General features: G+C 46.9%; 2 protein-coding genes across 4 annotated transcripts; both read left to right on the top strand.

The window, feature by feature from the left end:
* Positions 1–2727: 2727 nt before the first annotated feature.
* On the top strand, positions 2728–8143 carry LOC123045561 (calmodulin-binding protein 60 D). Of its 2 annotated transcripts, none has more exons than XM_044468670.1 (9): positions 2728–2955; positions 3058–3234; positions 4166–4241; positions 4337–4407; positions 4520–5013; positions 5095–5255; positions 5343–5546; positions 6407–6644; positions 7244–8143. In XM_044468670.1, the coding sequence occupies exons 2-9, from the start codon at positions 3098–3100 to the stop codon at positions 7843–7845; spliced, it is 1983 nt and encodes a 660-aa protein (XP_044324605.1). In that variant the 5' UTR covers positions 2728–2955; positions 3058–3097; the 3' UTR covers positions 7846–8143. The 2 variants fall into 2 exon arrangements, with proteins under 2 accessions (XP_044324605.1, XP_044324604.1); XM_044468669.1 differs by having other exon boundaries at positions 7241–8143.
* Positions 8144–12371: 4228 nt separating this feature from the next.
* On the top strand, positions 12372–13966 carry LOC123041439 (protein AUXIN-REGULATED GENE INVOLVED IN ORGAN SIZE). Of its 2 annotated transcripts, none has more exons than XM_044464049.1 (2): positions 12372–12638; positions 13206–13966. In XM_044464049.1, exon 2 carries the CDS (start codon positions 13377–13379, stop codon positions 13815–13817), a length of 441 nt encoding a protein of 146 aa, XP_044319984.1. In that variant the 5' UTR covers positions 12372–12638; positions 13206–13376; the 3' UTR covers positions 13818–13966. The 2 variants fall into 2 exon arrangements, with proteins under 2 accessions (XP_044319984.1, XP_044319983.1); XM_044464048.1 differs by having other exon boundaries at positions 12405–12638; positions 13200–13966.
* The last annotated feature ends 9907 nt before the right edge of the window (positions 13967–23873 follow it).

Raw genomic sequence — 23873 nt, 5'->3', positions numbered from 1 at the left:
CCCTCCCACCTATATATATGTAAGAGGGGGGCGCCTAGCACACAATAGACAATTGCCTAACTGTGTGCGGCGCCCCCCTCCACCGTTTACACCCCCGATCATATTTTCATAGTGCTTAGGCGAAGCCCTGTATAGAACGCTTCACCATCATCGTCACTACGCCGTCGTGCCGACGGAACTCATCTACTACCTCGATGACTTGATGGATCAAGAAGGCGAGGGACGTCACCGAGCTGAGCGTGTGCACAACACAGAGGTGCTCTGCGTTTGGTACTTGATCGGTTGAAGCGCGAAGAAGTTCGACTACATCAACCGCGTTGTGAAACGCTTTCGCTTATGGTCTATGAGGGTACGTAGACACACTCTCCCCCTCGTTGCTATGCATCTCCATGGATAGATCATTGCGCCTGCGTAGTATCTTTTTGTTTTCCATGCAACAATTCCCAACATACAACACCTGGGGTGCATCGGGATCCTCCTGAGTCATACACATGCTACTATACCATTGATCCCATTGCTAGTATTGTTCTTCTTTGTCGTTTAAATGTTTCGGCATCCCTTTGACGTAGTCACTTGTGTCTGGCTAGACGATGATGGATGCCGTCATACCGAGAGGGTCCTAAGAATATCTCTCCATCATCGGAGGAGCACATCCCACTCTCGAGGTACCTAGTCCCTTGACAAACTTTCCGATGAACTTGTAAGTTGTCGTTATGATGACCTAGTTATAGATGACATTTGAGCAACTCCAAAGTCCACCGCGGTAGGAAGTGACTATGATACTTGTGGGTATCAAAACCGACAGATCTTGGGTAGGGGGTCCCGAACTGTGCGTCTAAGGATCGAAGGTAACAGGAGGCAGGGGACACGATGTTTACCCAGGTTCGGGCCCTCCTAATGGAGGTAATACCCTACTTCCTGCTTGATTGACTTTGATGAGAATAGGGGTTACAAGAGTTGATCTACCTCGAGATCCTAATGGCTAAACCCTAGATGTCTAGCATGTATGATCGTGATTGCCTCTACGAATTAAACCCTCCGGCTTATATAGACACCGGAGGGATCTAGGGTTGTGCAGAGTCGGTTTACAGAGAAAGGAAGATGCATGATCCGAACACCAAGCTTGCCATCCACGCAAAGGAGAGTCCCATCCGGACACGGGGGAAGGTCTTTGATTTCGTATCTTCATGGGCCATTAGCCTGACCCATATCACATAGCCCAGACGTCCGAGGACCCCTTAGTCCAGGACTCCCTCAATACTCTCATGGTCTAAAGAACTAAAACACATGCTAACACTCTGTGTTATAACAATCGTTTATAAATGATATTATCTTAAAGGATAACAAACAAGATTGGTTGATTCAATATGATCGTTTTCTAACGTGATATTCTCAATGTTGTCTCAGGACTATCGTTAACTTAACGATATCTTGAGATCCGGGAAACATGATCACTAACAACACTTGAGCCAGCCTTACAGGAAAGATCGGGAACCTATATTATGTTGTTTATCATTTCACACGTGCATATGAGTTTTCCACTGGATCACATATTCCATAATCATAGCAGTTATAGCATGAAATATAAACTTTTAATTATGAAAATGGAAATATAATAATACAATATAATTGCCTCTAGGGCATATTTTCAATAGGGAGGTGGAGTGCCAGCCCAACTTGGTCCACCGAATGCCCTTCCTAATGGCTATGCCAAGATACACGTCGACGCCGAAGTTAGAGTTGGGAAAGGAGGCTCGACGACTATAGTGTGACGCGATCAGTAGGGCAATTATGTTGGGAGTTCAACGCTGGTAATTGCAGGTATGGATGACCCAGCTATTCCGGAGACCATTGCATGTAGAGAGTCCCTGGCCCTTGCGGAAGATCTCAAATTGCATAATCTAGTCATTGCCTCCAGCTCTAAACAAACGATAGTTGATATTGCCAGAGGTAGCATGGGGAAGAATGTATCCATTGTCCATGAGATTAAGCTTAGATCAGCTCCTTATTAGTGTAATTTTACTTTTGAAGATTGTGCTGTCAATACTGAAGCACATAGTCTAGCAGTATTCTTTCTTTTTCGGTCTCGGCAGACTATGTGCTTTAGTATTGACAGCACGATTAATGTCCATGAGATTAATGATAGATTGGCTCTTTATTAATGTAATTTTACTTTTCAAAGTCGTGCTGTCAACGTAATTGTATCCCACACATTGTGGCTTTTGACGAATAAATTGGCCCCTAAAAAATGAATAAATTGGCTTTACCCCCTAAGAAAAAGTTAACAGTGTCTAAAAAAAAGAAGAAGACTAACATTAACATCCATGGACCACGGTGGGCGATCTGTCACTTTAGCTGCGCCCCATCATCGATTATCCTATCGTACGTTGTAGCGTAGTGCCCACTTGGCGACCCACTGTCAGCGAAATTAAACCAGTCCCCTCAAAAAAAAGAAAAAGCGAAATTAAACCAGTTATCAGCCCAACACACCTACCGACTAGCGGGCCATCTAGGCACTGTCAGTGACGAGCGCGGCTGAACACGGCGGTGCACGTTTGCGTGCACGATCCTCATGCAGAAAAATAATGGCCAGGATAGCCGCCACGGCTCTGAGCGCCCTCCGGTCTCCAGCCTACCCACCACACCCACTGACATGAGGTCCCCGTGGTTAATGCCCCACTTGTCATCCAGGTTACCTGACAGACGGGCGCGCGCGATTGTTGACGCCTCGTCGTACGCGAACCCAAACGAGTAAACAAACAAAGCAAAGTAAAGGCGGGCGCCACCTCCACCCACGCCACACATAGATCTCTCTCTCTCTCCGTCTCTTGCTTTGCCTCTAGTCGTCGCCCAGTCGCTGCCGCACTGCTCCGGCTCCAGCTCGACGCAGGACGGAGCATCCGGGGCACCTGCCTTCTCCACCCCTCGTGCCGCCATCCCCTGCCAGCTGCTAAGGTTCGGCACCACGCCTCCTTGTCTCTGCGACTCGAGGTGTTGATTTTTACGGGGTTTTGGGCCGATTGTTTTTAATCCCCGAGTTTGTGGCTGTGGTCGCAGATCTGACTCACGGCGCCGGCAAGGTTGTGGCGTCACGGAGATGCAGAGGCAGGGGCGCCACATGGAGCGGTCCGGCTCCAAGCGGGCGCTAGACCCTGGCGGCAGTGGGGGCGGCGGCGGCGGCGGCGACGACGACGAACGTGATCCTAAACGGCCGCGCGTCCCGGCCCTCGCCAGGTGAGTGTGGGAGACCTATCTTAATAGGTCTGTGAGGGTGGCGCTTCCTAGGGTTTGGGTTATCGATTTGCTGTAGTAGTACTAGCTTAAACTCAGATGTCATTAAGAGATGCTATTCGTAATTAATGATTGGCCCAGTTCGTGTTCATACGGCCTCGGTTTTGTACTGACCTGTTTTAATGCGGAAAAGTGTGCATTTGCTCTCAGCAAAAGGTGCTAAATCACTGTGTCTGCTCTTTACACAGCTAAAATCAGGCAGTTAAAAGACTTGAAGTTCACTTTCACTTGAACGGACTAGTTAATGAAGAATAAGAGCTACAAAATCAATAACGGGGTTGAAAACATAGTTTTTGTGTGAGAAGTGAAAACATGTCCTGCATCGGCCATTTTAGTTGAAAGATTGCTTCAAAACATTTTTATGAGCTCTAAAGTCTCTTTGTCATCCACAACACGACTTGGCACATATATAATTAGTCAATCAGTTCCTTGCTTGGTTTTGTTTAAGAGTGCTATATAAGATGCGGGCTATTCACCCGAAATTATTATAATATGTCTGTGATATATATCTCACCGGACTAGGACTCAAATTGACACATTTTTCCTATTTTAGCAAGATATTTATTATATCCTACCTTGAACGTTGAGTGGAATTCTTGATAGGCATATGTCTTATCTGCTTCACTTTGTCATTCGTTGATTACTTGAATTTGAATCTCCATTTTCTGGAACCATATTGCAACTATGTGACACATGCTTAATTTCATCTAAAATTTTATCTTGGTTGACCATTGCACAACAAATGGTATACGGAAATCTAAGGTTCTAAGGTGTGCATCCTTTGTTTCTTTGTATTGTTCACTTTGAAGTTTATTGTACCGTGCTTTGATAAATCCCTGATAATTTACCTCAGCAACTTGTCCTTTTCTTTCAGTGTCATTGTAGAAGCTCTCAAGTTGGACAGTTTGCAGAAGCTTTGTTCATCCCTTGAGCCGATTCTCCGACGAGTTGTGAGTTAAAGAACACACGGCATCTTTTATTAACTTGTTGATATACTCATTTTGCTGCTTTTATGATCAGTCGACACATGTTATTTCATTTGTAGGTCAGCGAAGAAGTAGAGCGTGCTTTAGCCAAATTGGGGCCTGCAGCAGCACCTGCTAGAATTGAAGGGAGGTAAGATTATGCAACTTGTTCTTGGTGATGCGCCATATGAAGAGATGTAGATCTATATATTTCTGTAGTGGTATTTGGATCTGTCACTTAAGTCAAGCTTCATGTTAAACAGGACCTCTCCCAAAAGAATTGAAGGCCCTAATGGCAGTAATCTCCAGCTTCAATTTCGGAGTAGATTAGCACTCCCACTCTTTACTGGAGGAAAAGTGGAAGGCGAGCAGGGAGCATCAATACATGTTGTGCTGTTGGATGCAAACACTGGACATGTCGTTACTTCAGGACCCGAGTCACTTGCAAAATTGGATGTTCTTGTGCTCGAGGGTGATTTTAATAAAGAGAAGGATGAGGATTGGACTGAAGAGGAATTTGAGAGCCACATTGTGAAAGAACGTGAAGGGAAGAGGCCTCTTTTAAACGGTGATATCCATGTGACACTTAAAGAAGGCGTAGGGACCATAGGAGAGCTTATCTTCACCGACAATTCCAGCTGGATAAGGAGCAGAAAATTCAGACTTGGGATGAGGGTCTCGTCAGGATTTTGTGAAGGAATTCGTATCAAAGAGGCGAAGACAGAGGCTTTTACTGTGAAAGATCACAGAGGAGAATGTATGTGTCGGTGTTTTGTACTGATCTAGTGCCATTGTTAAATAATCTAAAATGTACTTGTGTATTCCCTCTTTTTTGTAGTATACAAGAAACATTACCCTCCTGCACTTAAGGATGATGTTTGGAGATTGGAAAAGATTGGAAAGGACGGTGCATTCCACGGGAAACTAAACTCAAACGGAATCTATACAGTTGAACATTTTCTTCAACTTCTTGTTAAAGATCAACAGAAGTTAAGAAGTGTAAGTCATATTATTTCTCTGACTTTTGAGTTGTGAACCTTGCTGGCTCGTAGCCAAATATCAGCTTCTTCTATTGGCCTTTTGCAGATCCTTGGCACTGGTATGTCAAATAAGATGTGGGAAAGTCTTGTTGAACATGCGAAAACTTGCGTTCTGAGTGGCAAGCATTATATATATTACTCCAAGGATACAGCAAGTGTTGGTGCAATATTCAATAACATATATGAGTTCACTGGTTTGATTGCTGATGATCAGTTTATTTCAACGGAAAATCTTACTGAAAACCAGAGGGTTAGTATGTTCTACATGCCCTGTTGATGCAGATCACTGGATGTTTTAATATCTTGTCTGCACTCTACACTTGACAATCTATAAATTTAGATACTTGATGTTCTATATTTTTCTCTGGTCTCCTGAATGTTGGTGCTGATTAATACGTAGTATTAAATGTATGCATCTTTCTCATTCTGAAAGTTTCCCTGCTTTCCTGACCATCAAATGTCTATTGACCATTGTTACTCTTGCCTGGAGTAGTCTGTTACACTTATCAGGCCTAGGCAGGGCATTCACACTACAGAAAAGTTTGGTTTCAGTAGGACTGTTGTCTCACACTACCGAAAAGTTTGGTTTCAGTAGGACTGTTGCCTATGTTATTATTTTGGCTGGAACTGTTTCCCGTATTAACTGATTTGAGGTCATACCATATGCCATGAGCCTATGACACTCAGAAACTTCCTTTATTGGAGATCAGATTGAAAAAAATCCCACCGAGAAACATTTAAATGGTCATATTGTAGTTACAGTAATCTTGGGCATGTCTCATGGAGATTTGCACTTTTTCTTCAATTAAATTACTCAACTCGTGACTTGCTCAACCTGGTTAATTATCAGCATTATGATATTTCTTGTTTTATGAAAGTATTTTTGTTCTTCTGAAGATATATATTTCATTCTCAGTATGAGATGTTATGTGGCATACAGCAGAATAGATAAAACAAAACACAGTATGGTTCTCTTGCAATATTCTTGAAGGAATCCGATGACAGACTCTATATCGCCCTTACTACAATTATGATTTGGTCCTCATATGGCTATATCTGAATTAGAGAACCTGTTATCACGAAAGTCACCATCACTTTACTTTGCCACAGGTGTTTGCGGATACATTGGTGAAGCAAGCATATGATGATTGGATCAACGTTATAGAATATGATGGCAAGGGATTGTTGAAATTTAAGCAGAAAAAGAAATCTGTCACAACAAGAAGTGATGCTGCAAATATCTCTACAAGCTACACTTCTTATGATTCAGCGCACTCTCAGAAACAATTGGCACGAGGACATGCCAATGCCAATATTGAGCGATCTCTCATGAGCAGTACGAGTAAAGGTATCTGTTTTTTGCCTCTTGTAGCTCAAGACACTTTTTCTGAATGTTTTTGGTGCACCCTTCATATTAGCCATGCTTCTTGAGCAGTTATTTAGATTATTGAAAATGAACTTAAATTCCATTTTGACCTAAACTTCATGGTTCCAGTTTCTATCCACCTACCGTCCTTACATGACATGACAATAAATATTGTTTCCAGTGTCTATTTCTCTCGCTAACATTCTTTTGTATCTTTTGTATTAACGTGTCTAAAATATGCAAAATGGGATGGGATGCATCATCAGGGTCTAAAAAGTAACAATATTTTTATTCCTGCTGTTTAATTTCACAAATGAAAAATGTTTTAGAATGTACTCCCTCTGTTCATTAATATATGACGTTTTTTAGACTGACCAAAGTTTAAAAACATCTTATATTAATGAAGTAATGAACAGAGGGAGTATATTTTACAAATTTAGTTGATTTATGTGCTTAGAAAAGCTTTGATTGCTGGATCAGTTTATTTGCATGTCGCACTTTGAAGCCCTCGTAGCATTTTATTTTCAATTTGTTAATTACTATTAGCTTGACTGTAGAATCTCTTTTGTTCTGTTCAGCAGAAGAGACAAGAATTGCATCCAACGGGAACCAGGTAGCAATATATGCAGCCAATGCTCAGGACATCTCACCAAGTATTACCATGCAATATGGCATGAGTTCATTGATCCCTGAAGGCCAGTTCAATGGCTCTTCCATCCAAACTCAAGCATCAAGAAGCTCCAACATGCTAGCATTTGGACCACCACCACAGCAGCAGCAGAACTTCGAATTCTCAGCACTTGGTCTGTCCATGCAATCCCCAGCTCCTAATCCTTTTGATGACTGGCCCGGACGGTTGCAGGAGAACCGCGGTGGCGTTGATGACTTCCTGATGGAGGAGATTAGAGTGAGAAGCCATGACATACTGGAGAATGAAGAAGAGATGCAACATATGCTGCGCATTCTTAGCTGCGGGGCAGCAGCAAACATGAATAATGTAGATGGCTTTACCTCCTACCCTTCTCCTGCACCGGTGGCCTTCAACTTTGAGGATGATCGTGCTCCCTCATCCGGTAAGGCTGTTGTTGGGTGGCTTAAGATTAAGGCTGCTATGCGGTGGGGCATCTTCGTCAGGAAGAAAGCAGCCGAGAGAAGAGCTCAGCTTGTTGAGCTGGATGACTAGGGGATACGGCTGTGGGTAAGACGCTTGTTTCTCTCGTCTTGTATAATTGCTTTGTTGTCGCTTATGTGTAACAGCTCGAGCTCAGTAATGATAGACGATACAGGATCTCAAGCTCCCAAAAGTATGAATGGACTCACGTTGGTTGTATAGGTAGCTGTTTGATGGTCATTATCTAAGTTCTGTTGTTCAGAAAAGGAAAACTGTTACAACATTGACCTCAACTGTGCAAACTTATTTGTTGTAGATTGGACACTTGAAACAGGCTATGTTTATGGGAACTAGCAGGTGTTTTTTTTAATTAAATGGCCAAATGAGTTGCATAAAGAAAGAAAACATTACTATTTTTTTCAGAAAGAGGGAAAGCCGCTCGGCCTCTAAAAAGGTCCTATTCTGCAGGGGAACTTGAAGCCGTTCATTTGTTGGAGATTGGAAACTGAAAATTATCACCGAAAACTTCTCGACATTGTACATTAAAACATGCATTGGAAGAAGCTTTTGGTGCGTCTATGTGTTTTGGAACCTATTTCTTGCTCAAAGAAATTTCAGTCCTATTTTCATGCAACTTCACAAAGTTTCTTTTTTTGCGGGAGAAACTTCTGATCTATTCATAATCAATCACGGTAGTACATGGAACAGTAGACGTAAAAAAAATTGCAACCAGTTTCATGGATCACCCAGCGATGACTACAAGTAGTGGAGCGAGTCGAAGGTGCATTGCCATCATTGCCTCTCCCTCGTCAGCGTCGGAGAAAGATTGTTGTAGTATATAGTCAGCGTCGGAGAAAGGTTGTTGTAGTATATAGTCAGGAAGTCACTATGCTAAGACTCCATAGGACTAGCGCATCAGAGCAACAACCATCGCCGATGAAGAGAACCGTAAATTGAAAAGATCAAACATATAAACATCCAAACGAAGATTGGATCCAAACAGTTCCACCGAAGACCTGCACTGCCCGAATTTCATGAGATTCGACTCCACATGCCCTTCGATGCTAGACGTACCATCGAAATGGGGATTGAACGTGATAGACATTATTCCTATCTAGAGACATCGCCGTCCCCACATAGCAGGGCCCCTCTTGCCGGCAGGGGATGAGGTCCTCCATACCTCCATGGCCCAAAGATAATCAGAGGCGGGCCGGACCGGTGGTGGCGCCAATGAGATGAGAAAGCCTAATTACCTAGGCCCTTTTCTTGGGGAGGAGGAAAGGTAGAAACTAACTTCAAAAAGCTTGGTCCTATATACTTGCAGACTTGTAGCATACACACTAACTAATGTTAGTGTTTGTCATGTGATCATATGGAAGATTAACAAGTTTGATGGTTGGTATTGCGGATATGGGTGGTTACTGACTATTCATGATTAACAAGTTTGATGCTTGTATAGCGGATACGGATAGGTGCCCGACTCTTAGTCTCTTGCATCAGAAACACGCCTTTCTTAATTTGTTACCCAACAAGGATTCCACAAAAATTTCATTCAACACTTGTTAGAGCAACTTGGAAATTGGCAAGGATGCGAAGGGGTGCACACCTGCCCAGTCGTGTATGGTTGTCTGATTGCTTTAGTATTTGTAAATATGTTTAGTTTCAGCCCTATGGTTACCGTAGGCTGGGTTCCATCTATACATGCTTTTGGCAGCTTTTGCCCCTTGTATTTTCATTTCATCTTTTAATTTCGATCTACTGTATCTTTTGAAGAAAGTCCAAATTAAGTTTCGTTTGCATATTTTGTGTTCGTCGTGACGAGAACTTCAAACAAACCAATCATGAACACATTTCAACAACTTTTTTTCTAAGTTTCAAATGTTGAAACTTGATCATCGTAACATTAAGTTTTACCAAGTTTCACACGCTTTTAGGGTTTTGGGCTTAGGGCTTTAGGGCTTAAGATTTACGTTTTAGAATTTAGTGTTTAAGTTTTAGTTATAGTTTTTGAAACTTGCTAAATTTATCATCGTTACTATCAAGTTTTAGTAGTTGAAACTTGTCGGGCTGCCCGATTTGCCTCACGATTTGCAAACGTTGGATTCCACACAAGGGCACACCAAGTCTAAAGTTTTAGTTTCTGAAACTTGTGATTTTGTTGTTCGCTCGTACAAGTTTCAGTAGTTGAAACTTAACAAAGTTTAAAAAACTCATAAAAAAGATTCAAAATGGATCTTATTTGAAAGCCCTCATCACAAGAAACATGAATATGCAAACGAAATATAAATTGGACTTTTGGTTTGAAAGATATAATAGATTCACATTTGAATGTCAAAAGAAAAATCATGGGATGTCGGATAGGTGGATATACCAAAATTTGCGAAAAGTTGCACGCATGGACCCCTATAAGGTAATTAAGGTCTAAAGCACATGCAAAGGCAAAACAAGTTTCTGAATCACGAAGGAATCAGATGGCCAGAAATATGCATGCCGCCATAACTGCGGGCCACAAATCCTCTCCCTAGAGCAACTCTAGCTGAGTTGTAGACACATTGTCGTCATAATGCGAGCTTCATATTTGTTCAACAAGTAGGACCCAAGGGTCCTTGGGTCACAGGTTCTTCCTTAAAAGGTCTAGACAAACACATTTAACCTAGAACATGTTCAGAAGCTTCAATTTTATTACTATAAACAAGTGCATAAAATTATTCACATTGTGACTTACGATCATAGAACACCAAATAATATGTTAAACTATACTAGTTAGTTAAACTAGTTGCCACATGGCCACGTCCACGGGCACACCCACGGCCTAGTTGCAACAGCGACCACGAGCACCTCCAAGGCCACGACCACCACCATGGCCACCCCACCACTGCGGCCTACGTAGAATGCATCAATGCTGGTTTGGATGGCTTGGAAATGCCTGCCGCGGCGTCGTCCCAGGCTGGCCATACGTTCATGACAGCGGGTGCGGGTGCGGCAGCCTAAATTTTCCCCTCCATTAGCGTGTCCAGTGGAACAATCTACTCCAGGACCAGGTCCACCTGCTCCCAAAGGGAGGCCAGAGGATCCGCGGGCTCCTTCTCCTCATCATTCCCAAAAGTGAAGACAAGGGTGAGCTTCTCCGGGTGCGCAATTGAAGGCGTCAGTGGTGGATTGGAGGCGGAGGAGATGAGAATGGGAGGCGCCAGAGAGAGCGGAGGGCGACAATTAGGAAGGCGACATGCACGCAACGATGGACGCTCAAAGGGCGTGTTTCCCTGTGAGAAACGTTGCCGCGTCCTTCTTGCACGCCTCTCGACTGCTCAGAACTGGTGCCGCGGCTCACACGACTCCTCTTGTCCTGCACACACGCAAGTCAGTAGATGATGCCGCATGGCAGCCATCTAAGGGGCTTGCCATGGGAATCTGATGGGATGGCATTAATGGCTGGGTGCCTGTCACCGCTGGTGTGTGAAGGCCGGGCTGCTTAAAATCAGACACACGGTGCAAAGATGAAGAAATTGAAACTCCGGCACTAGCGGTTGGGTTTGGAGCAACCTTCATATTGGCCTCCACAACCTTTAAATATGGAGGCTATGAGGTCATTTATAGAACAAGCTCCATAAATCATGGCGATGAGGAGTAACCCTGCTAAGGCGTGTTTTTGGCTAAAATCGCTATGTTGACGGTTATTACGATGACAAGATCATATGAATATATGATGGACTCTAATAGAATTGCTAAGTACTTGTCATTTGTTTCGATAAGGTGGTTGTAGCTGCCCCCTTTGCGTCTGTTTTGTGTCGGTGCGTGTGGGAAGTGTGTGTGAGTCCCTAATCAGTAGAATTAGGTCAGATGATCCGAGTTCAATAAGTGTAAGCCACTTACGTTCTTGTCCCTTCTCCGTGGAGGCTCATGTTTTGAGTGACGGAGGCCTAAATGTGGAGTTCCGGTGTCTAGCTTTGAGTGCCTTTAAAGATTTCACGGCTCTTCATGGTGTGGCTCGCTATTTACTACTCGTATACTGAGACACATATCCTGCAACTACCAACCCTGTTGCGCCCTTTCACCAACTGGTTATGCAGCTGTGAAAAATGATCTACATATACCATCCCTCCCGTTCATATTACTTGTCGCTTAAACATATATATTAGTACCGAAATATGTTTCTATACATCTGTTTGAGCGACAAGTAAACTCCCTTCATTTCAAAATATAACGTATTTTGACACTATGTGATCTTTTTTGACACAATGGAACTATGACAGTGTTAAAAATGTCTTATATTTTGATACAGAGTGAGTAGATTGGGACCAATTAAGACTTAAGAGAGATGTTTAGAAAAAGAGAGTATTTTTCGCAAAGTGAGACTCGCCCAAAGAGTCAAGATTCGGCTAAAACCATAAACAAAGTAGCATCACTACGGATCGATCGACGGCCCTAGATTTCCGGTGCGATTAACAAGGCCGCGCTGCAGGCACCTGAGTGGATCGTACGAGTTCCCCCACCGAGGCCGCGAGCGGGGTGGGGGCAGCTGCATAGAAATTGAAAAAGGAAACACGTCCGAGGGCAGCGAGGACGGCCAGGGGAGACGAACCCCCCTTTCTTTCCATCCCCTCCTCCTTATAATACTCCCCCACCATGGCCACAACTTGCATGGGACGCGATGACGACTAATACTACACCCCTGGCTCTGGCTGGATGCACTGCATCCAGCCCTCCCTTTCTTTTCCTTCCTGCTCTCATCTGCCTGTCTGCATCTCCCAGTCCGTGAACCAGCGATCATAGAAGTCCCGGTCGGTGCTGGAGCACTGCCGATGTGTATACCGAGCTTGATGCCGAGGGAAAGATGCTAGCTGATGTGCCATCGGTTTCACCAGGTAGACATATGCTTCGATTTTTACGTTGACATCTGGCTACTCATGTGATCGTATATCTATTTTTGTCGGTGTGTACGTGCCTTGCTTATACTTACACATGTGGTAACCAGTAATTGCATGTCTTTTTTGTTGAGAATCAGTAATTGCATGCTTGGCTTGTACTACTTGCGGTCTCACAGATGAATTAGTAGTACTATATATATATTTGATTGCTATTTTTATCCTATATATATTTAAGGATTCTTTCCCAGATACTAGTTGTAATTAGTAATTATGGCCGTGCTGTTAGGGATTGGGTCTTTGGGGTAATAATTTCATCCTGTTTATCCGTAGGAAAATTTAGGAGCTGGCCCGGTCCCTTTTCTGAAAGAACAAGGAATGCCATTTTGTCTACTTTATGATGTTTCCATACTTTTTCTATGGCTTTACAGACTTTTCTTCTTGAAATGTAGTAGTAAAACGGAACCTAGCTAGGTATACACGTAAAGCTTACGCAAGGAAAAGACTGGCTATTAGCTCGATTGCTTCACATGCTGATAACATATCCTTTTTCGCAACAAGCCACAGGGTTTGTAGATTGCCAGATCTGATCTGACCTGATTCAGCAAAGAATTCCGAGCTATCAAAGCTGCTTCAACCCGAAGCTCTAGCACTGCGCTATCTTCCACTTTAAGAAGACTCGATCGATCGTCACGGAAAGAGCAGAGAGAAGTATCAAAAATTCCATGGTAGCACCTCATGTTCTTGAGCGCAAGAAATGAGTCTTCGGAGTCGGAGGACATCCAAGAACTGATCAACAGTAGCCTCAAGTGCAACGCATCCACGCCAGCCGACGACATGGAGAGCGGCAGAGGCGGAGCAGGAGCCGCCGGAAGCACGTCGTCGTCGCCATCGCCGCCGGTGGTCCTGCCGTCCGAACAGAAAGCACGGTACAGCAGGGAGGAGGACCCCGGTCGTTGCAGCTGCAGCGATAGCTTCTTCGGCAAGTACTTCTCGTTCCTCCTGCTCATGTTCGTCACCGCGTCGCTGGTGATCCTCCCGCTCGTCCTGCCACCGCTGCCTCCGCCGCCGTCGATGCTGATGCTGGTGCCAGTGGCAATGCTGCTGATGCTCCTGGTGCTGGCGTTCATGCCGACGTCAGGTGGCCGGGGTGCGACGGGCCCGACTGCCTACCTGTAGATAACTAGTACGTCCTTTTCTTGTTTGTTCTGTTGGATTTTGTGATAGGGTAGTCATGGAATCAAGTTTTATGCCCATCAATTGAAAGTACCCTGCTGCTTTTCTCGGCATACTAAATGAGGATTTATCATGGGATTTGTCCAGCTCAATGAGGCCTTCGGTCAGAACAACAACCTGACTAATTTGCGCCTTTATTAACCGTGCTTGCTATATTAACACGAAGGGGATGAAATTTACAGTATTTTACCATGATATATTTTTTGAACAATCACCATGATAATTGATGTTATCATATTCAAAAGCCATTTATCAATAGACCTTATTCCCTCTCGTTTCTTGTGATATCAGGCAATAGTTTGCATGTATGTTTACAGCTGCTACATAAAACATGCATCCACTTGATAACATGTATCATTTGAAGATTTCAACATGTCACTGAGTATGATTTTCTTGCATATCATCTAGGAATTTCTTTGCTTCAGCAACTTGTTTTCCCTTGATAGTTCCACCTACGACAGTGTCAAGCAAATATTCTTTGAAAAATGATTTAAAGCGTTATAAAATACATGAATAATTAACCATTCTTTCATGTCATATTTAGGACAATTCTTAACGGCTTCTTCGATACGCTCCCACATAAGTGCTAGTGGGTTGCAGTCTTCCTGCTTGAAACTATGTAATATTACCATGTAGATGCATGGTTTTGCAAGCAAAAAATAGGTAATGCTAATCGCAATTCTTTAGTCTTTCCTCTTAATGAAAAAAAAGGAATAAGCATAAATTTAGGACGCGGATAACCACCACACGTGTGGGCGTTAGGGGGTCTGGCCACACGTTTTATGTGGTGTCTAAAAGAACCAGCCCACACGCACACGTGTGGGCAAAACAAGTAATGCCCACACATCTTTTTTTTGCCCCGCGGTCCCTCTCACACGCCTAAGTGTGGGCAAAATTGATAACGCCCACAAGCTCGTACTCACGGTCCCGCACGCTCCGCGTGACAGTCATCACGCGTTCTGACAGTTGCCATGGTCCGGACCCTCTTCCATGTTCGTTTAACTGCGGTTGCTATGTTACTGAACTACAGTTGCCATGTCTGATAACTACAGTTGCCATGGTTGCTCAACTGCAGTTGCCATCTCAGGTCAAGTGCCAGATGCCATTTTTGGACAACTGCAACTGTTGGCATGTATAGTATAATCTACTGCAGTTGCCATGATTTGAAAAACTTTAAGGGTTTCCACTTACTAACACTAGGTAGTTGACGTGTAGCACTACAAAAAAGGCATGGGAAAAAAACATGTTCATATAAAGAGGGAGTTGCCATCTGCTTACAAGCAACTGGGGCAGTTGCCATGTACCCTGTAGAACACATGACAACTCGAGGTAAAAAAAGAGAGTTGCCATATGCTTACAAGCACGCTAGGGCAGTTGCAATGTACGCTGCAACACACATGGCACCTGACAGCTTTGAGTGTGGGAGAAGAGACAAACGTGTGGGCGAACTGATAAACGCCCACACACCAGCCCTTCTGCGTGCGTGAAAACTGGCGTGTGGGCGAACTACTAAACGCCCACACCCCAGCCACTCCGCGTGGTGAAATGGGCGTGTGGGCGACCGGATGAATGCCCACACACCAGTCCAGTCCTATGCGGCATAAAAAAAATCTGCTAGAACGCGTCAGGATTCGTGCAGAAATGGTTGGACGGGGATCCATACGTGTGGACGAGTTACGAGACGCCGACACGTGTAGGGGTTAGTCTTTCCGTAAATTTAACTGCATCGATCAGTATCTTTTATGTGAGTTGTGTCACAAAGCTTAGTAAAAGTATGTAGACGCATTCATGCATACCTGCATCTTTTGAGCAGATCCTCCAAACCGGTTTAGCTGAACTATAGTAAGTAGGTTCGATTTTATCTCATATTGCTCAGCTGCAACGTCAGATTGCGCAATAGGTGCACACATATAATCAATTGAGAGTAGCGAACTTCCCAAGCTTCTTCGTAGCCATAATACTATTTTTTAGGTTTTCTTAACTTGCCAAAAGTAAGAGCATCTCCAGCCACGTCCTCAACAGCCTCCCCAGGACGACTTTTTTCACGCTGGCAGTGAAAAAAAAAACCCAGTCACGACCCTAAGACACCGAAATCCGCCGGCTCGGGCATTTTTTGGGCCCGGCGATTCCAGGCCGAACCCAGCACATTGGGGGGGGGGGTCTTGGGGGATCCGGCGGAAGGGAAACCCGCGTCTAGGCCACTGCTGTCAGGCGAAACCACATCTTGCACGTCCAGATTCCCCCTCCCCCCCCCCCCCCCCCGCGCACGCCCTCCCGCTGCCTCGTCGATCCCGGGGCCGACCATCCCCCGCCAACGCTAGATAGGCCATTTCCCCGCCAGAAAAGAGAAAGGGTTCCGCCACAGCATCCTCCACCCCTTTCCTGGACGAGCTTTCCGGCGCTCCGGCCGCGCAGGGCGGGATACCAGCGGCTGCGTGCCTACCACGCCCGCTAGGTGTTCGGTGATCTGTATGCTCGGTGATGGACTCGGATGACGAGGAGGTGCTCGCGGCGCTGCTGGAGGAGGAAGCCGATGCCGACGTCCAGGACGAATAGCATCTCATGGTCGTCGCCGCCATGGCCAGCCTGCTCGCGAGTAATGCAAAGCCACGGCAAGGTGGCTCAGCACCGGGCCAGCTGAAGGCAAAGCAGAGGCATCGACTAGAAGGCTATTGCTTGCTCTACTCCGACTACTTCGCCAACGCTCCACTGCACGGTGACAAAGTATTTCGGCGCCGTTATCGGATGAGCCGAAAGCTCTTGCTTAGGATTGTGATTCCATCTGGGAGTTCGACAACTACTTCAAGTGCAAGAAGGATTGAACCGGCACACTTGGATTCACCTCACTCCAGAAGTTCACATCAGCTATGAGGATTGTTGCGGATATAACTATTGGGTATGACCCGCCCAGGAGGGGCCGGGTCATACCACTGGCGGTTCATAATAAGAAGGCCCAAAAAGACGCTGAAGATGGCGGTTCATGAAGAAAGCTTATTGAAGGCCCAAGACCCGGAGGAGACTTGAGGCCCACGGGCATAAACCGCCATATGTTTAACTTGTATGATAAGGAAGGTTTAGTTCTGTCATCGAGCCAGACACGTTGTGTATGAGCCAGCCGGGACTCTATAAGCCACCGGGCATCAGCCTGTGTATATAAAGGGGTGACCCGGCGGCGGGTTAGGGCAAGAAAAACAACAAGTCGAGAACTAGGTCAAGCGTATTCGCTCCCTAGTAATCGAAACCCAAGCAATACAACCTAAAGCAGGAATAGGCCTTTACCTCGTTGCGAAAGGCCGAACCTAGGTAAATACTATATGTGTTCCTTGTCCCGTTTAACCCCTTTAAGCTAAGTACGTGCGATGGCTCCACACCTAAGTCCTCATGCTAGGTCATCTGCCATGACAATTCCACGACAGTTGGCGCCCACCATGGGGCCAGCGCATGGTGGTTTTGAGTTCTTGAAGGGCAGCTTCGTAGGTCTCAAGGCATACGCTGCGGGCCGGATGACCAAGAGTCATCGCGGCAAGCTCTACATCGATGATGTAGGCTGGGGCCCCAAGGTTGGCTCAATCGAGTACGGGTACCAGGTCCCTTTCGGCGGAATTCATGTCTTCATCGGCAAGATTGGTGAGTCGAAAGCTGAGCCGGACACCTGCACCGACATTGTCGAGACGGCTCGGCGCGCGAGACCTGCCAAGGTTCAAGCCGCCCCGAAGCATGTCTTTGGTTGCTTTACTCAAGGAGTGGATCTAGAAGGAGGATCTGAATCCGGTGGTGAGACGGCCGTCTATTCAGGCGATGAGTCCTCAACCGGCGAGACCAATTCCATGTATCAGGTTCAGGATGGTGTGCTTGGGGCCTGTTCCGATGGTGACAGTATTCCGGACCCCTACGAGTAGCCAAACCGGGTTACAATCTTCATGGCCGGTACACAGCCAGGGCAGAATTCTTCAACTGCGGTAGCAATGATCTCCGGTTTAGTGACGGCAACGACAGCTGGGGCAGGAGGCCCTGTGCGCCCGCCGGCTCAAGTTTTATCTGATCTATTGGAGGCTCTGGCAACGTTGCTGATGGAGGAGGTAAACCCCGGAGAACCAGAAACAACATAACACGGACGTTGCAAAGTTACGTGATGAGGTAGCCCAAGCCAAGGAGGATCTAAACGCTGAGAACACCCTGATGGTGACGGAGCGAGCCGCCTTGCAAAGGGAGGCAAAACGACTTCAGGCAGAGAACTTTTTCTTGAGCTTGGACCGGGACGCATCAAACGCTTTTTGTAACAGAAGGCATGTGAGTCGTTTACCTCCGGTTTACGATGCAAGGAATCTTTTCAACACGCCTGGGGCAGGAACCATTAACCCGCCTTGTATGGATCGGGTCGTTGAGGCACCGGCGGCTGGAACATTGGTTCAGCCTCGTGCTGCAGACCCCCATGTTTGAATTTGACCCCTCAGCATGTTCCGACGCCCCCATGTCATTTTTCTAATCCTTTGGATAACATGATAGCTACGGCTACTCGTTTGGCGGCTCTCCCGGTCCAGGATGAGTCGCCAGTAGCGATGGAGATACAGAGAGCCGGAGAACTTCTTCAGACAGCGGTGGCTCAACAGGCGGCTTATTCATACAGTCGTGATCGGATTCATTCAACCCCATGTCCAAGCTGGAGCTATAGAAGGTACAATGATGAGCCGGCCGTATCAAGCAGTGAGCGGCACCGCAATCAACCTTGTAGGCCTGACCCGCCGCGCACTGGTAATGAGGCTCAGACTTTGGTGGATCAGGGCAGAGCGTGGCGTGAGGCGGAATTGGCAGCTCAGCTGGCGGCTCAACAACAATCTCCAGTTTATTTGACACCGTCTGTCGAGGCAGGAGTGACCTCTAGAACCTTGGGTATGCCGTGTTTAGTGCTGGCTCTACACAACGAGCGCTTGCCTAAGGATTTCAAGGGCCCCCGCAAGGTTCCCAATTACACGGCGGATCAGCCCCCAGAGGCTTGAATTGAGAGCTATGAGATAGCTATGGAGATGCTGGATGTCAGCGATGCTGCATGTGCTAAGTATTTCACCATGATGTTGGATGGGCCCGCTCGTGCTTGGTTGAAAGGGCTGCCCGCTAATTCCATTGGGTCATGGGCAGAGTTGAAAAGGCGATTTATTCAAAATTTTAAAGATAGGTGCAAGCAACCTATGTCGATTCTGGTGTCGTGGTTCTAAGTCTGACAGTAAGAATAGAGGGTACGTATGAGGAGGCGAGGCCCTAGCTACGACGAGGTTGTACACACATGTTTACGAGTTCAGGCCCCTCTCGGAGGAGGTAAAAGCCCTATCTCTCGGTGCCCTGAGGCGGTCGACTGGAATATAGGTGTGTGTTACAAAGGGTGCCGAGACGTAGGGCTTTTACCTCCTCCGAGAGGGGCCTGAACTCGTAAATTCGTGTGTACAACCTCGCCGAAGCTAGGGCCTCGCCTCCTCATACGTACCCCCTATTCTTACCATCAGACTTAGAACCACGACAGTTGGCGCCCACCGTGGGGCAAAGCGTCTTAGCGACTTCCGGCGAGGTTGCATTTTCTCCGATCCTCATCAACATGGTTTCCGGCGGCGGTTTGGTCATGGGCTGTGAGTTTCGACTCGGCGCGCTCACTTTCGTCGCCGACGACTCCGCCTGGCTCCAGGAGGCTACCCTCAATGTCGAGGCTCTCCCGATCCATGGTTCGTCGCACTTCCGCGCGAGTGCCTGCGGCGTCCTCCTTCGGCAGCCGTCGACCCCGTATCAGTCGGTCCTCACATCGTCTTCTCACTATGCTGGACACCGCCGCAAGCGATCTGGTCATCGCGGCTCCAGCGGTGGGTGAAGCACGTGGTGGCTCGTCAGTCGGTCACCCCCAAGTCGCGGCAATCGAGCCCGACATATTTCACTACGGTCCATTCGACCTGTCGACTGACTTAGCAGACACATTTTCCGAGAGCAGGAGCTGTGACCCCACGGCATAAGTCCTTATGGTCGACTCCCATCACAGCCCACCTAGTTTCCGTCGCAACGACGACAACGGTGGCGGAGATGGCCCGTCATTCGGCCACGAGGAGTATCAGCCCCAACCTCTCAACTCACAGCAGAGGGAGGAGCTGCACTGCCGCAACATGGAGGCCCTCCAGACCCCCATCATAGGGGAAACCGCCGAGGCTCGCGCCTAGGAGGTAGTGCGCCTGGCCATGCTGGCTGAGTGCACTCGTTTGGAGAATCTCCAACATTCTCTCGACGAGTGTGCCTGTCGGTTGATCCCCGAGTCCAGTCGACATCCACGACAGTTGTTTCCGCCAGAAACTCAGGTATTCTGCACATTGATCCAGAATCTTGTAGCTGCTGCGCGAATAGCAGAGTCCAGTTAGCCGTCCCATTCAGAGGTTGGAAGAGGCTTGGAACAGATAAGGATGCTGCTCCGAGCAGCGGGAGAACTGAACTCCGCTGTGTCCCAGTCGCGGAACAGGATCCACAACAGATCAGTAAGGGTGGACACCGTTAAGTCGACACATAATCCTGGGTCACCTTTGCGACGTGAAGATCGTGGTCACCGTCGAGATCAACACCTAGGAAGAGCTCATGGAGAGTTCGACCGGGAGTACGCCCATGATAACCACCGTCGAGTGCCTTCGCCTCTTCCGAGAGACGGGTCGTATGTGGCCCGGCGGTATGATGGCAGACGCCCGTATGGTAATGACCACAGAGTTCCAGTCGACCCAAGAGAGCCTGGTTTTGATGCAAGGCCAGTCCTTGTTCAGGGTTTGGTCGACCAGAACAGAGCATATAGAGAGGGGCTGGATAGAGACAGACCCAACAGAAGCAGGGTCCACGTTTCTGGCCCTTAGTGTTTCAGAAGAGCCATCAGAGCCGCTGAGATCCCTCACAACTTCAGATTGGCGACTGGCGTCAGTAAGTTCACAGGAGAATCAAAGCCCGACACTTGACTTGAAGAATACCGAGTGGCTGTGCACATTGGTGGCGGCAGCGATGAGGTGGCCATGAAGCACCTCCCTCTGATGCTTGAAGGTTCTTCCAAAGCCTGGCTGGATCAGCTGGCCCCTGGGAGCATTTTGAGTTGGGATGAGTTGGCCCGAGTGTTTACCAGAACATTTGAGGGCACCTGCAAGAGACCTGCTGGTTTGCCAGAATTGCAGCATTGCATGCAGAAACCGAATGAGACATTGAGAGATTATATCCAGAGATGGATCACTCTGCACCACACAGTGGAGAATGTATCAGATCACCAAGCAGTCTGTGCCTTTAAAGAAGGCGCTCGCTACAGAGAGCTCAATCTGAAGTTCGGTCAGACCGGAGATATGTCTCTGGCTCAGATGATGGAGATTGCCACCAAATATGCTAACGGTGAAGAAGAAGACTGACTCCAGAGTGGCAAGTACCACTACTAGGAAAAGGGCTATAGATGGAAATGACACTAATAGCGCACCAGACATGTGGTGCGCCATTAGTATATACTAATGGCGCACCACCTTCTGATGCGCCATTAGTGTTAAAACTACTAATGGCGCACCCTGCCTACGGTGCGCCATTAGTATCACCATTATTTTTTTTTGAACATGTGCGCCTGTCCAAACATACTAATGGCGCACCGTGGGTGTGGTGCACCATTACTAGTTAAACTAGTAATGGCGCACCATGCCACGGTGCGCCATTAGTAACCTTGGCCACCACTTCCACCGAATGCACCCCCCCCCCCCGTGGATCGCCTTTTCAGTTTTAAAAAAAATAAAACAAAATGATAAAAATGTCAAAAAAAATAAAAGAAAATAAGTTTCCCATGTGATATGTGGCCTAGTTGTTGGGAAAATTTGCAAATATGAATTTTGACTTCATTTGCAAAATCTCGCGAGAATTTGTAAAAATGGGCATAACTTTTGCATACTAACTCGGATGAAAAAGTTTTTTATATGAAAAATCATCTACTCGAAAAGTTACATCCAAATTTAATCGGGGGGAACCCCGTTAAACATTTCCAAAATCCTCAAAAACCTAACAGAAAAAAAGATACGGGGCTTTTAAGATCTAGAGAGGCAAAAAAAAATCAAAAAAAATCAAACTTACTAATGGCGCACCTGCCCATGGTGCGCCATTAGTATCTTCCCGCCTTCAAAATTCAAAACAAATAAAAAAATAAAAAAAAATTACTAATGGCGCACCTGACCATGGTGCGCCATTAGTATCTTCCCGCCTTCAAAATTCAAAATAAATCAAAAAAATAAAAAAAAATTTACTAATGGCGCACCTGCCCGTGGTGCGCCATTAGTATCTTCCCGCCTTCAAAATTCAAAATAAATCAAAAAGATAAAAAAATACTAATGGCGCACCTGCCGGCGGTGCGCCATTAGTATGCCGTATATATGGCTGGTCCTCTCCTCCTCTCTTCATTTCATCTTCCCTTCTCTCCTCCACCATACTTCTCCTTTCCGGTGACCTCCTCCTCCTCTCCGGCGACCTCCTCCTCCCTCCTCCCTCCTCCCTCCTCCCTCCCCTCCCCTCCCCTCCCCTCCCCTCCCCTCATGGTTTCTTCTCCCTCCTCTCCGGCGACCTCCTCCTCCCTCCTCCCTCCTCCCCTCCCCTCCCCTCCCCTCCCCTCCCCTCATGGTTTCTTCTCCCTCCTCTCCGGTGAGCTCCTCCTCCCTCCTCTCCCTCCTCCCTCCTCTCCGGTGAGGCAAAAAATCCCCTCCTCTCCGGTGAGCTCCTCCTCCCTCCTCTCTGGTGAGCTCCTCCTCCCTCCTCTCCGGTGAGCTCCTCCTCCCTCCTCTCCGGTGAGCTCCTCCTCCCTCCTCTCCGGTGAGCTCCTCCTCCCTCCCTCCTCTCCGGTGAGCTCCTCCTCCCTCTCCGGTGAGCTCCTCCTCCTCCTCTCCGGCGAACTCCTCTCCGGCAAAAGACCATGGCAACAAGATCCAAAAACAGGAACAAAATTTGAGAATATTGTCGTGCCAAGAAACAAGCAAAAAAAACGAGTAAAAAATGGGCAAAAAATCACGATCCAGATCTAGATTCAAAATGGCGCATCACTAATGGCGCATCACAGGAAAGTGCGCCATTAGTATGCCGCGGTTACTAATGGCGCATCCAGTTGTGGTGCGCCATTAGTATCCAAAGCACCTGGCCCCTGGGAGGCATACTAATGGCGCACCGTGGCCTATACTAATGGCGCACCAGTGGTGCGCCATTAGTATACCAGATACTAATGGCGCACCACTGGTGCGCCATTAGTAAAAAATACTAATGGCGTGCTGTTAGTGGCGCACCACAGATGCGCCATTAATGGCCATATTAGGTGAATCATTAGTAGGTGTTTTTCTAGTAGTGTACAGACCAGTCGCCCAGGACACCGGAGGAGGAAATTCCAGTCGGAAGCAGAAGCGAAAGGCTGACGCAGCAGGCCCTACCGAGGCAGCAGTGTTGAACCAAGGAAAGTTCAAGGGGAAGCCCAAAGGGCCTTGGATCCCTAAGAAAGTAAAGGATCAAGGAGGAAATGATGTGATGGATTTGCCGTGTCATATACACACCAAAAAGGATGAGGAGGGGAACCTAATTCTCCCCAAGCATACGACTCGACAATGTCGACTCCTAATCCAGAGCTTCCGAGAAAGCCAACCCAGTGAAAAGGACAAACGGTCCGATAAGGAGGAAGACAAAGATGATGATGGTGGTTACCCCAATGTTAATGCCACCTTGGTGATTTTTGCTGATCTCGAGAGCAAAAGTCGACTGAAAGTTATTAACAGAGAGGTGAACATGGTTGCTCCGGCAACACCAAAGTATTTGAAGTGGTCAAAAACCCCTATTACATTTGACCAGTCGGACCACCCGCCACGCGTTGCTACCCCTGGGCGACAAGTGTTGGTGGTCGACCCAGTCGTTGGGGGCACCAGACTGACCAAGGTTTTGATGGATGGTGGCAGTGGTCTGAATATCCTATACGTTGAGGCACTCAAAGGGATGGGCATTCCG

This window comes from Triticum aestivum, chromosome 2B (assembly GCF_018294505.1).
Source record: "Triticum aestivum cultivar Chinese Spring chromosome 2B, IWGSC CS RefSeq v2.1, whole genome shotgun sequence".
Taxonomy (NCBI): Eukaryota; Viridiplantae; Streptophyta; class Magnoliopsida; order Poales; family Poaceae; genus Triticum; species Triticum aestivum.
The sequence above is the reverse complement of the archived record's forward strand: the minus strand, read 5'-3'. Positions and strand labels throughout refer to the sequence as shown.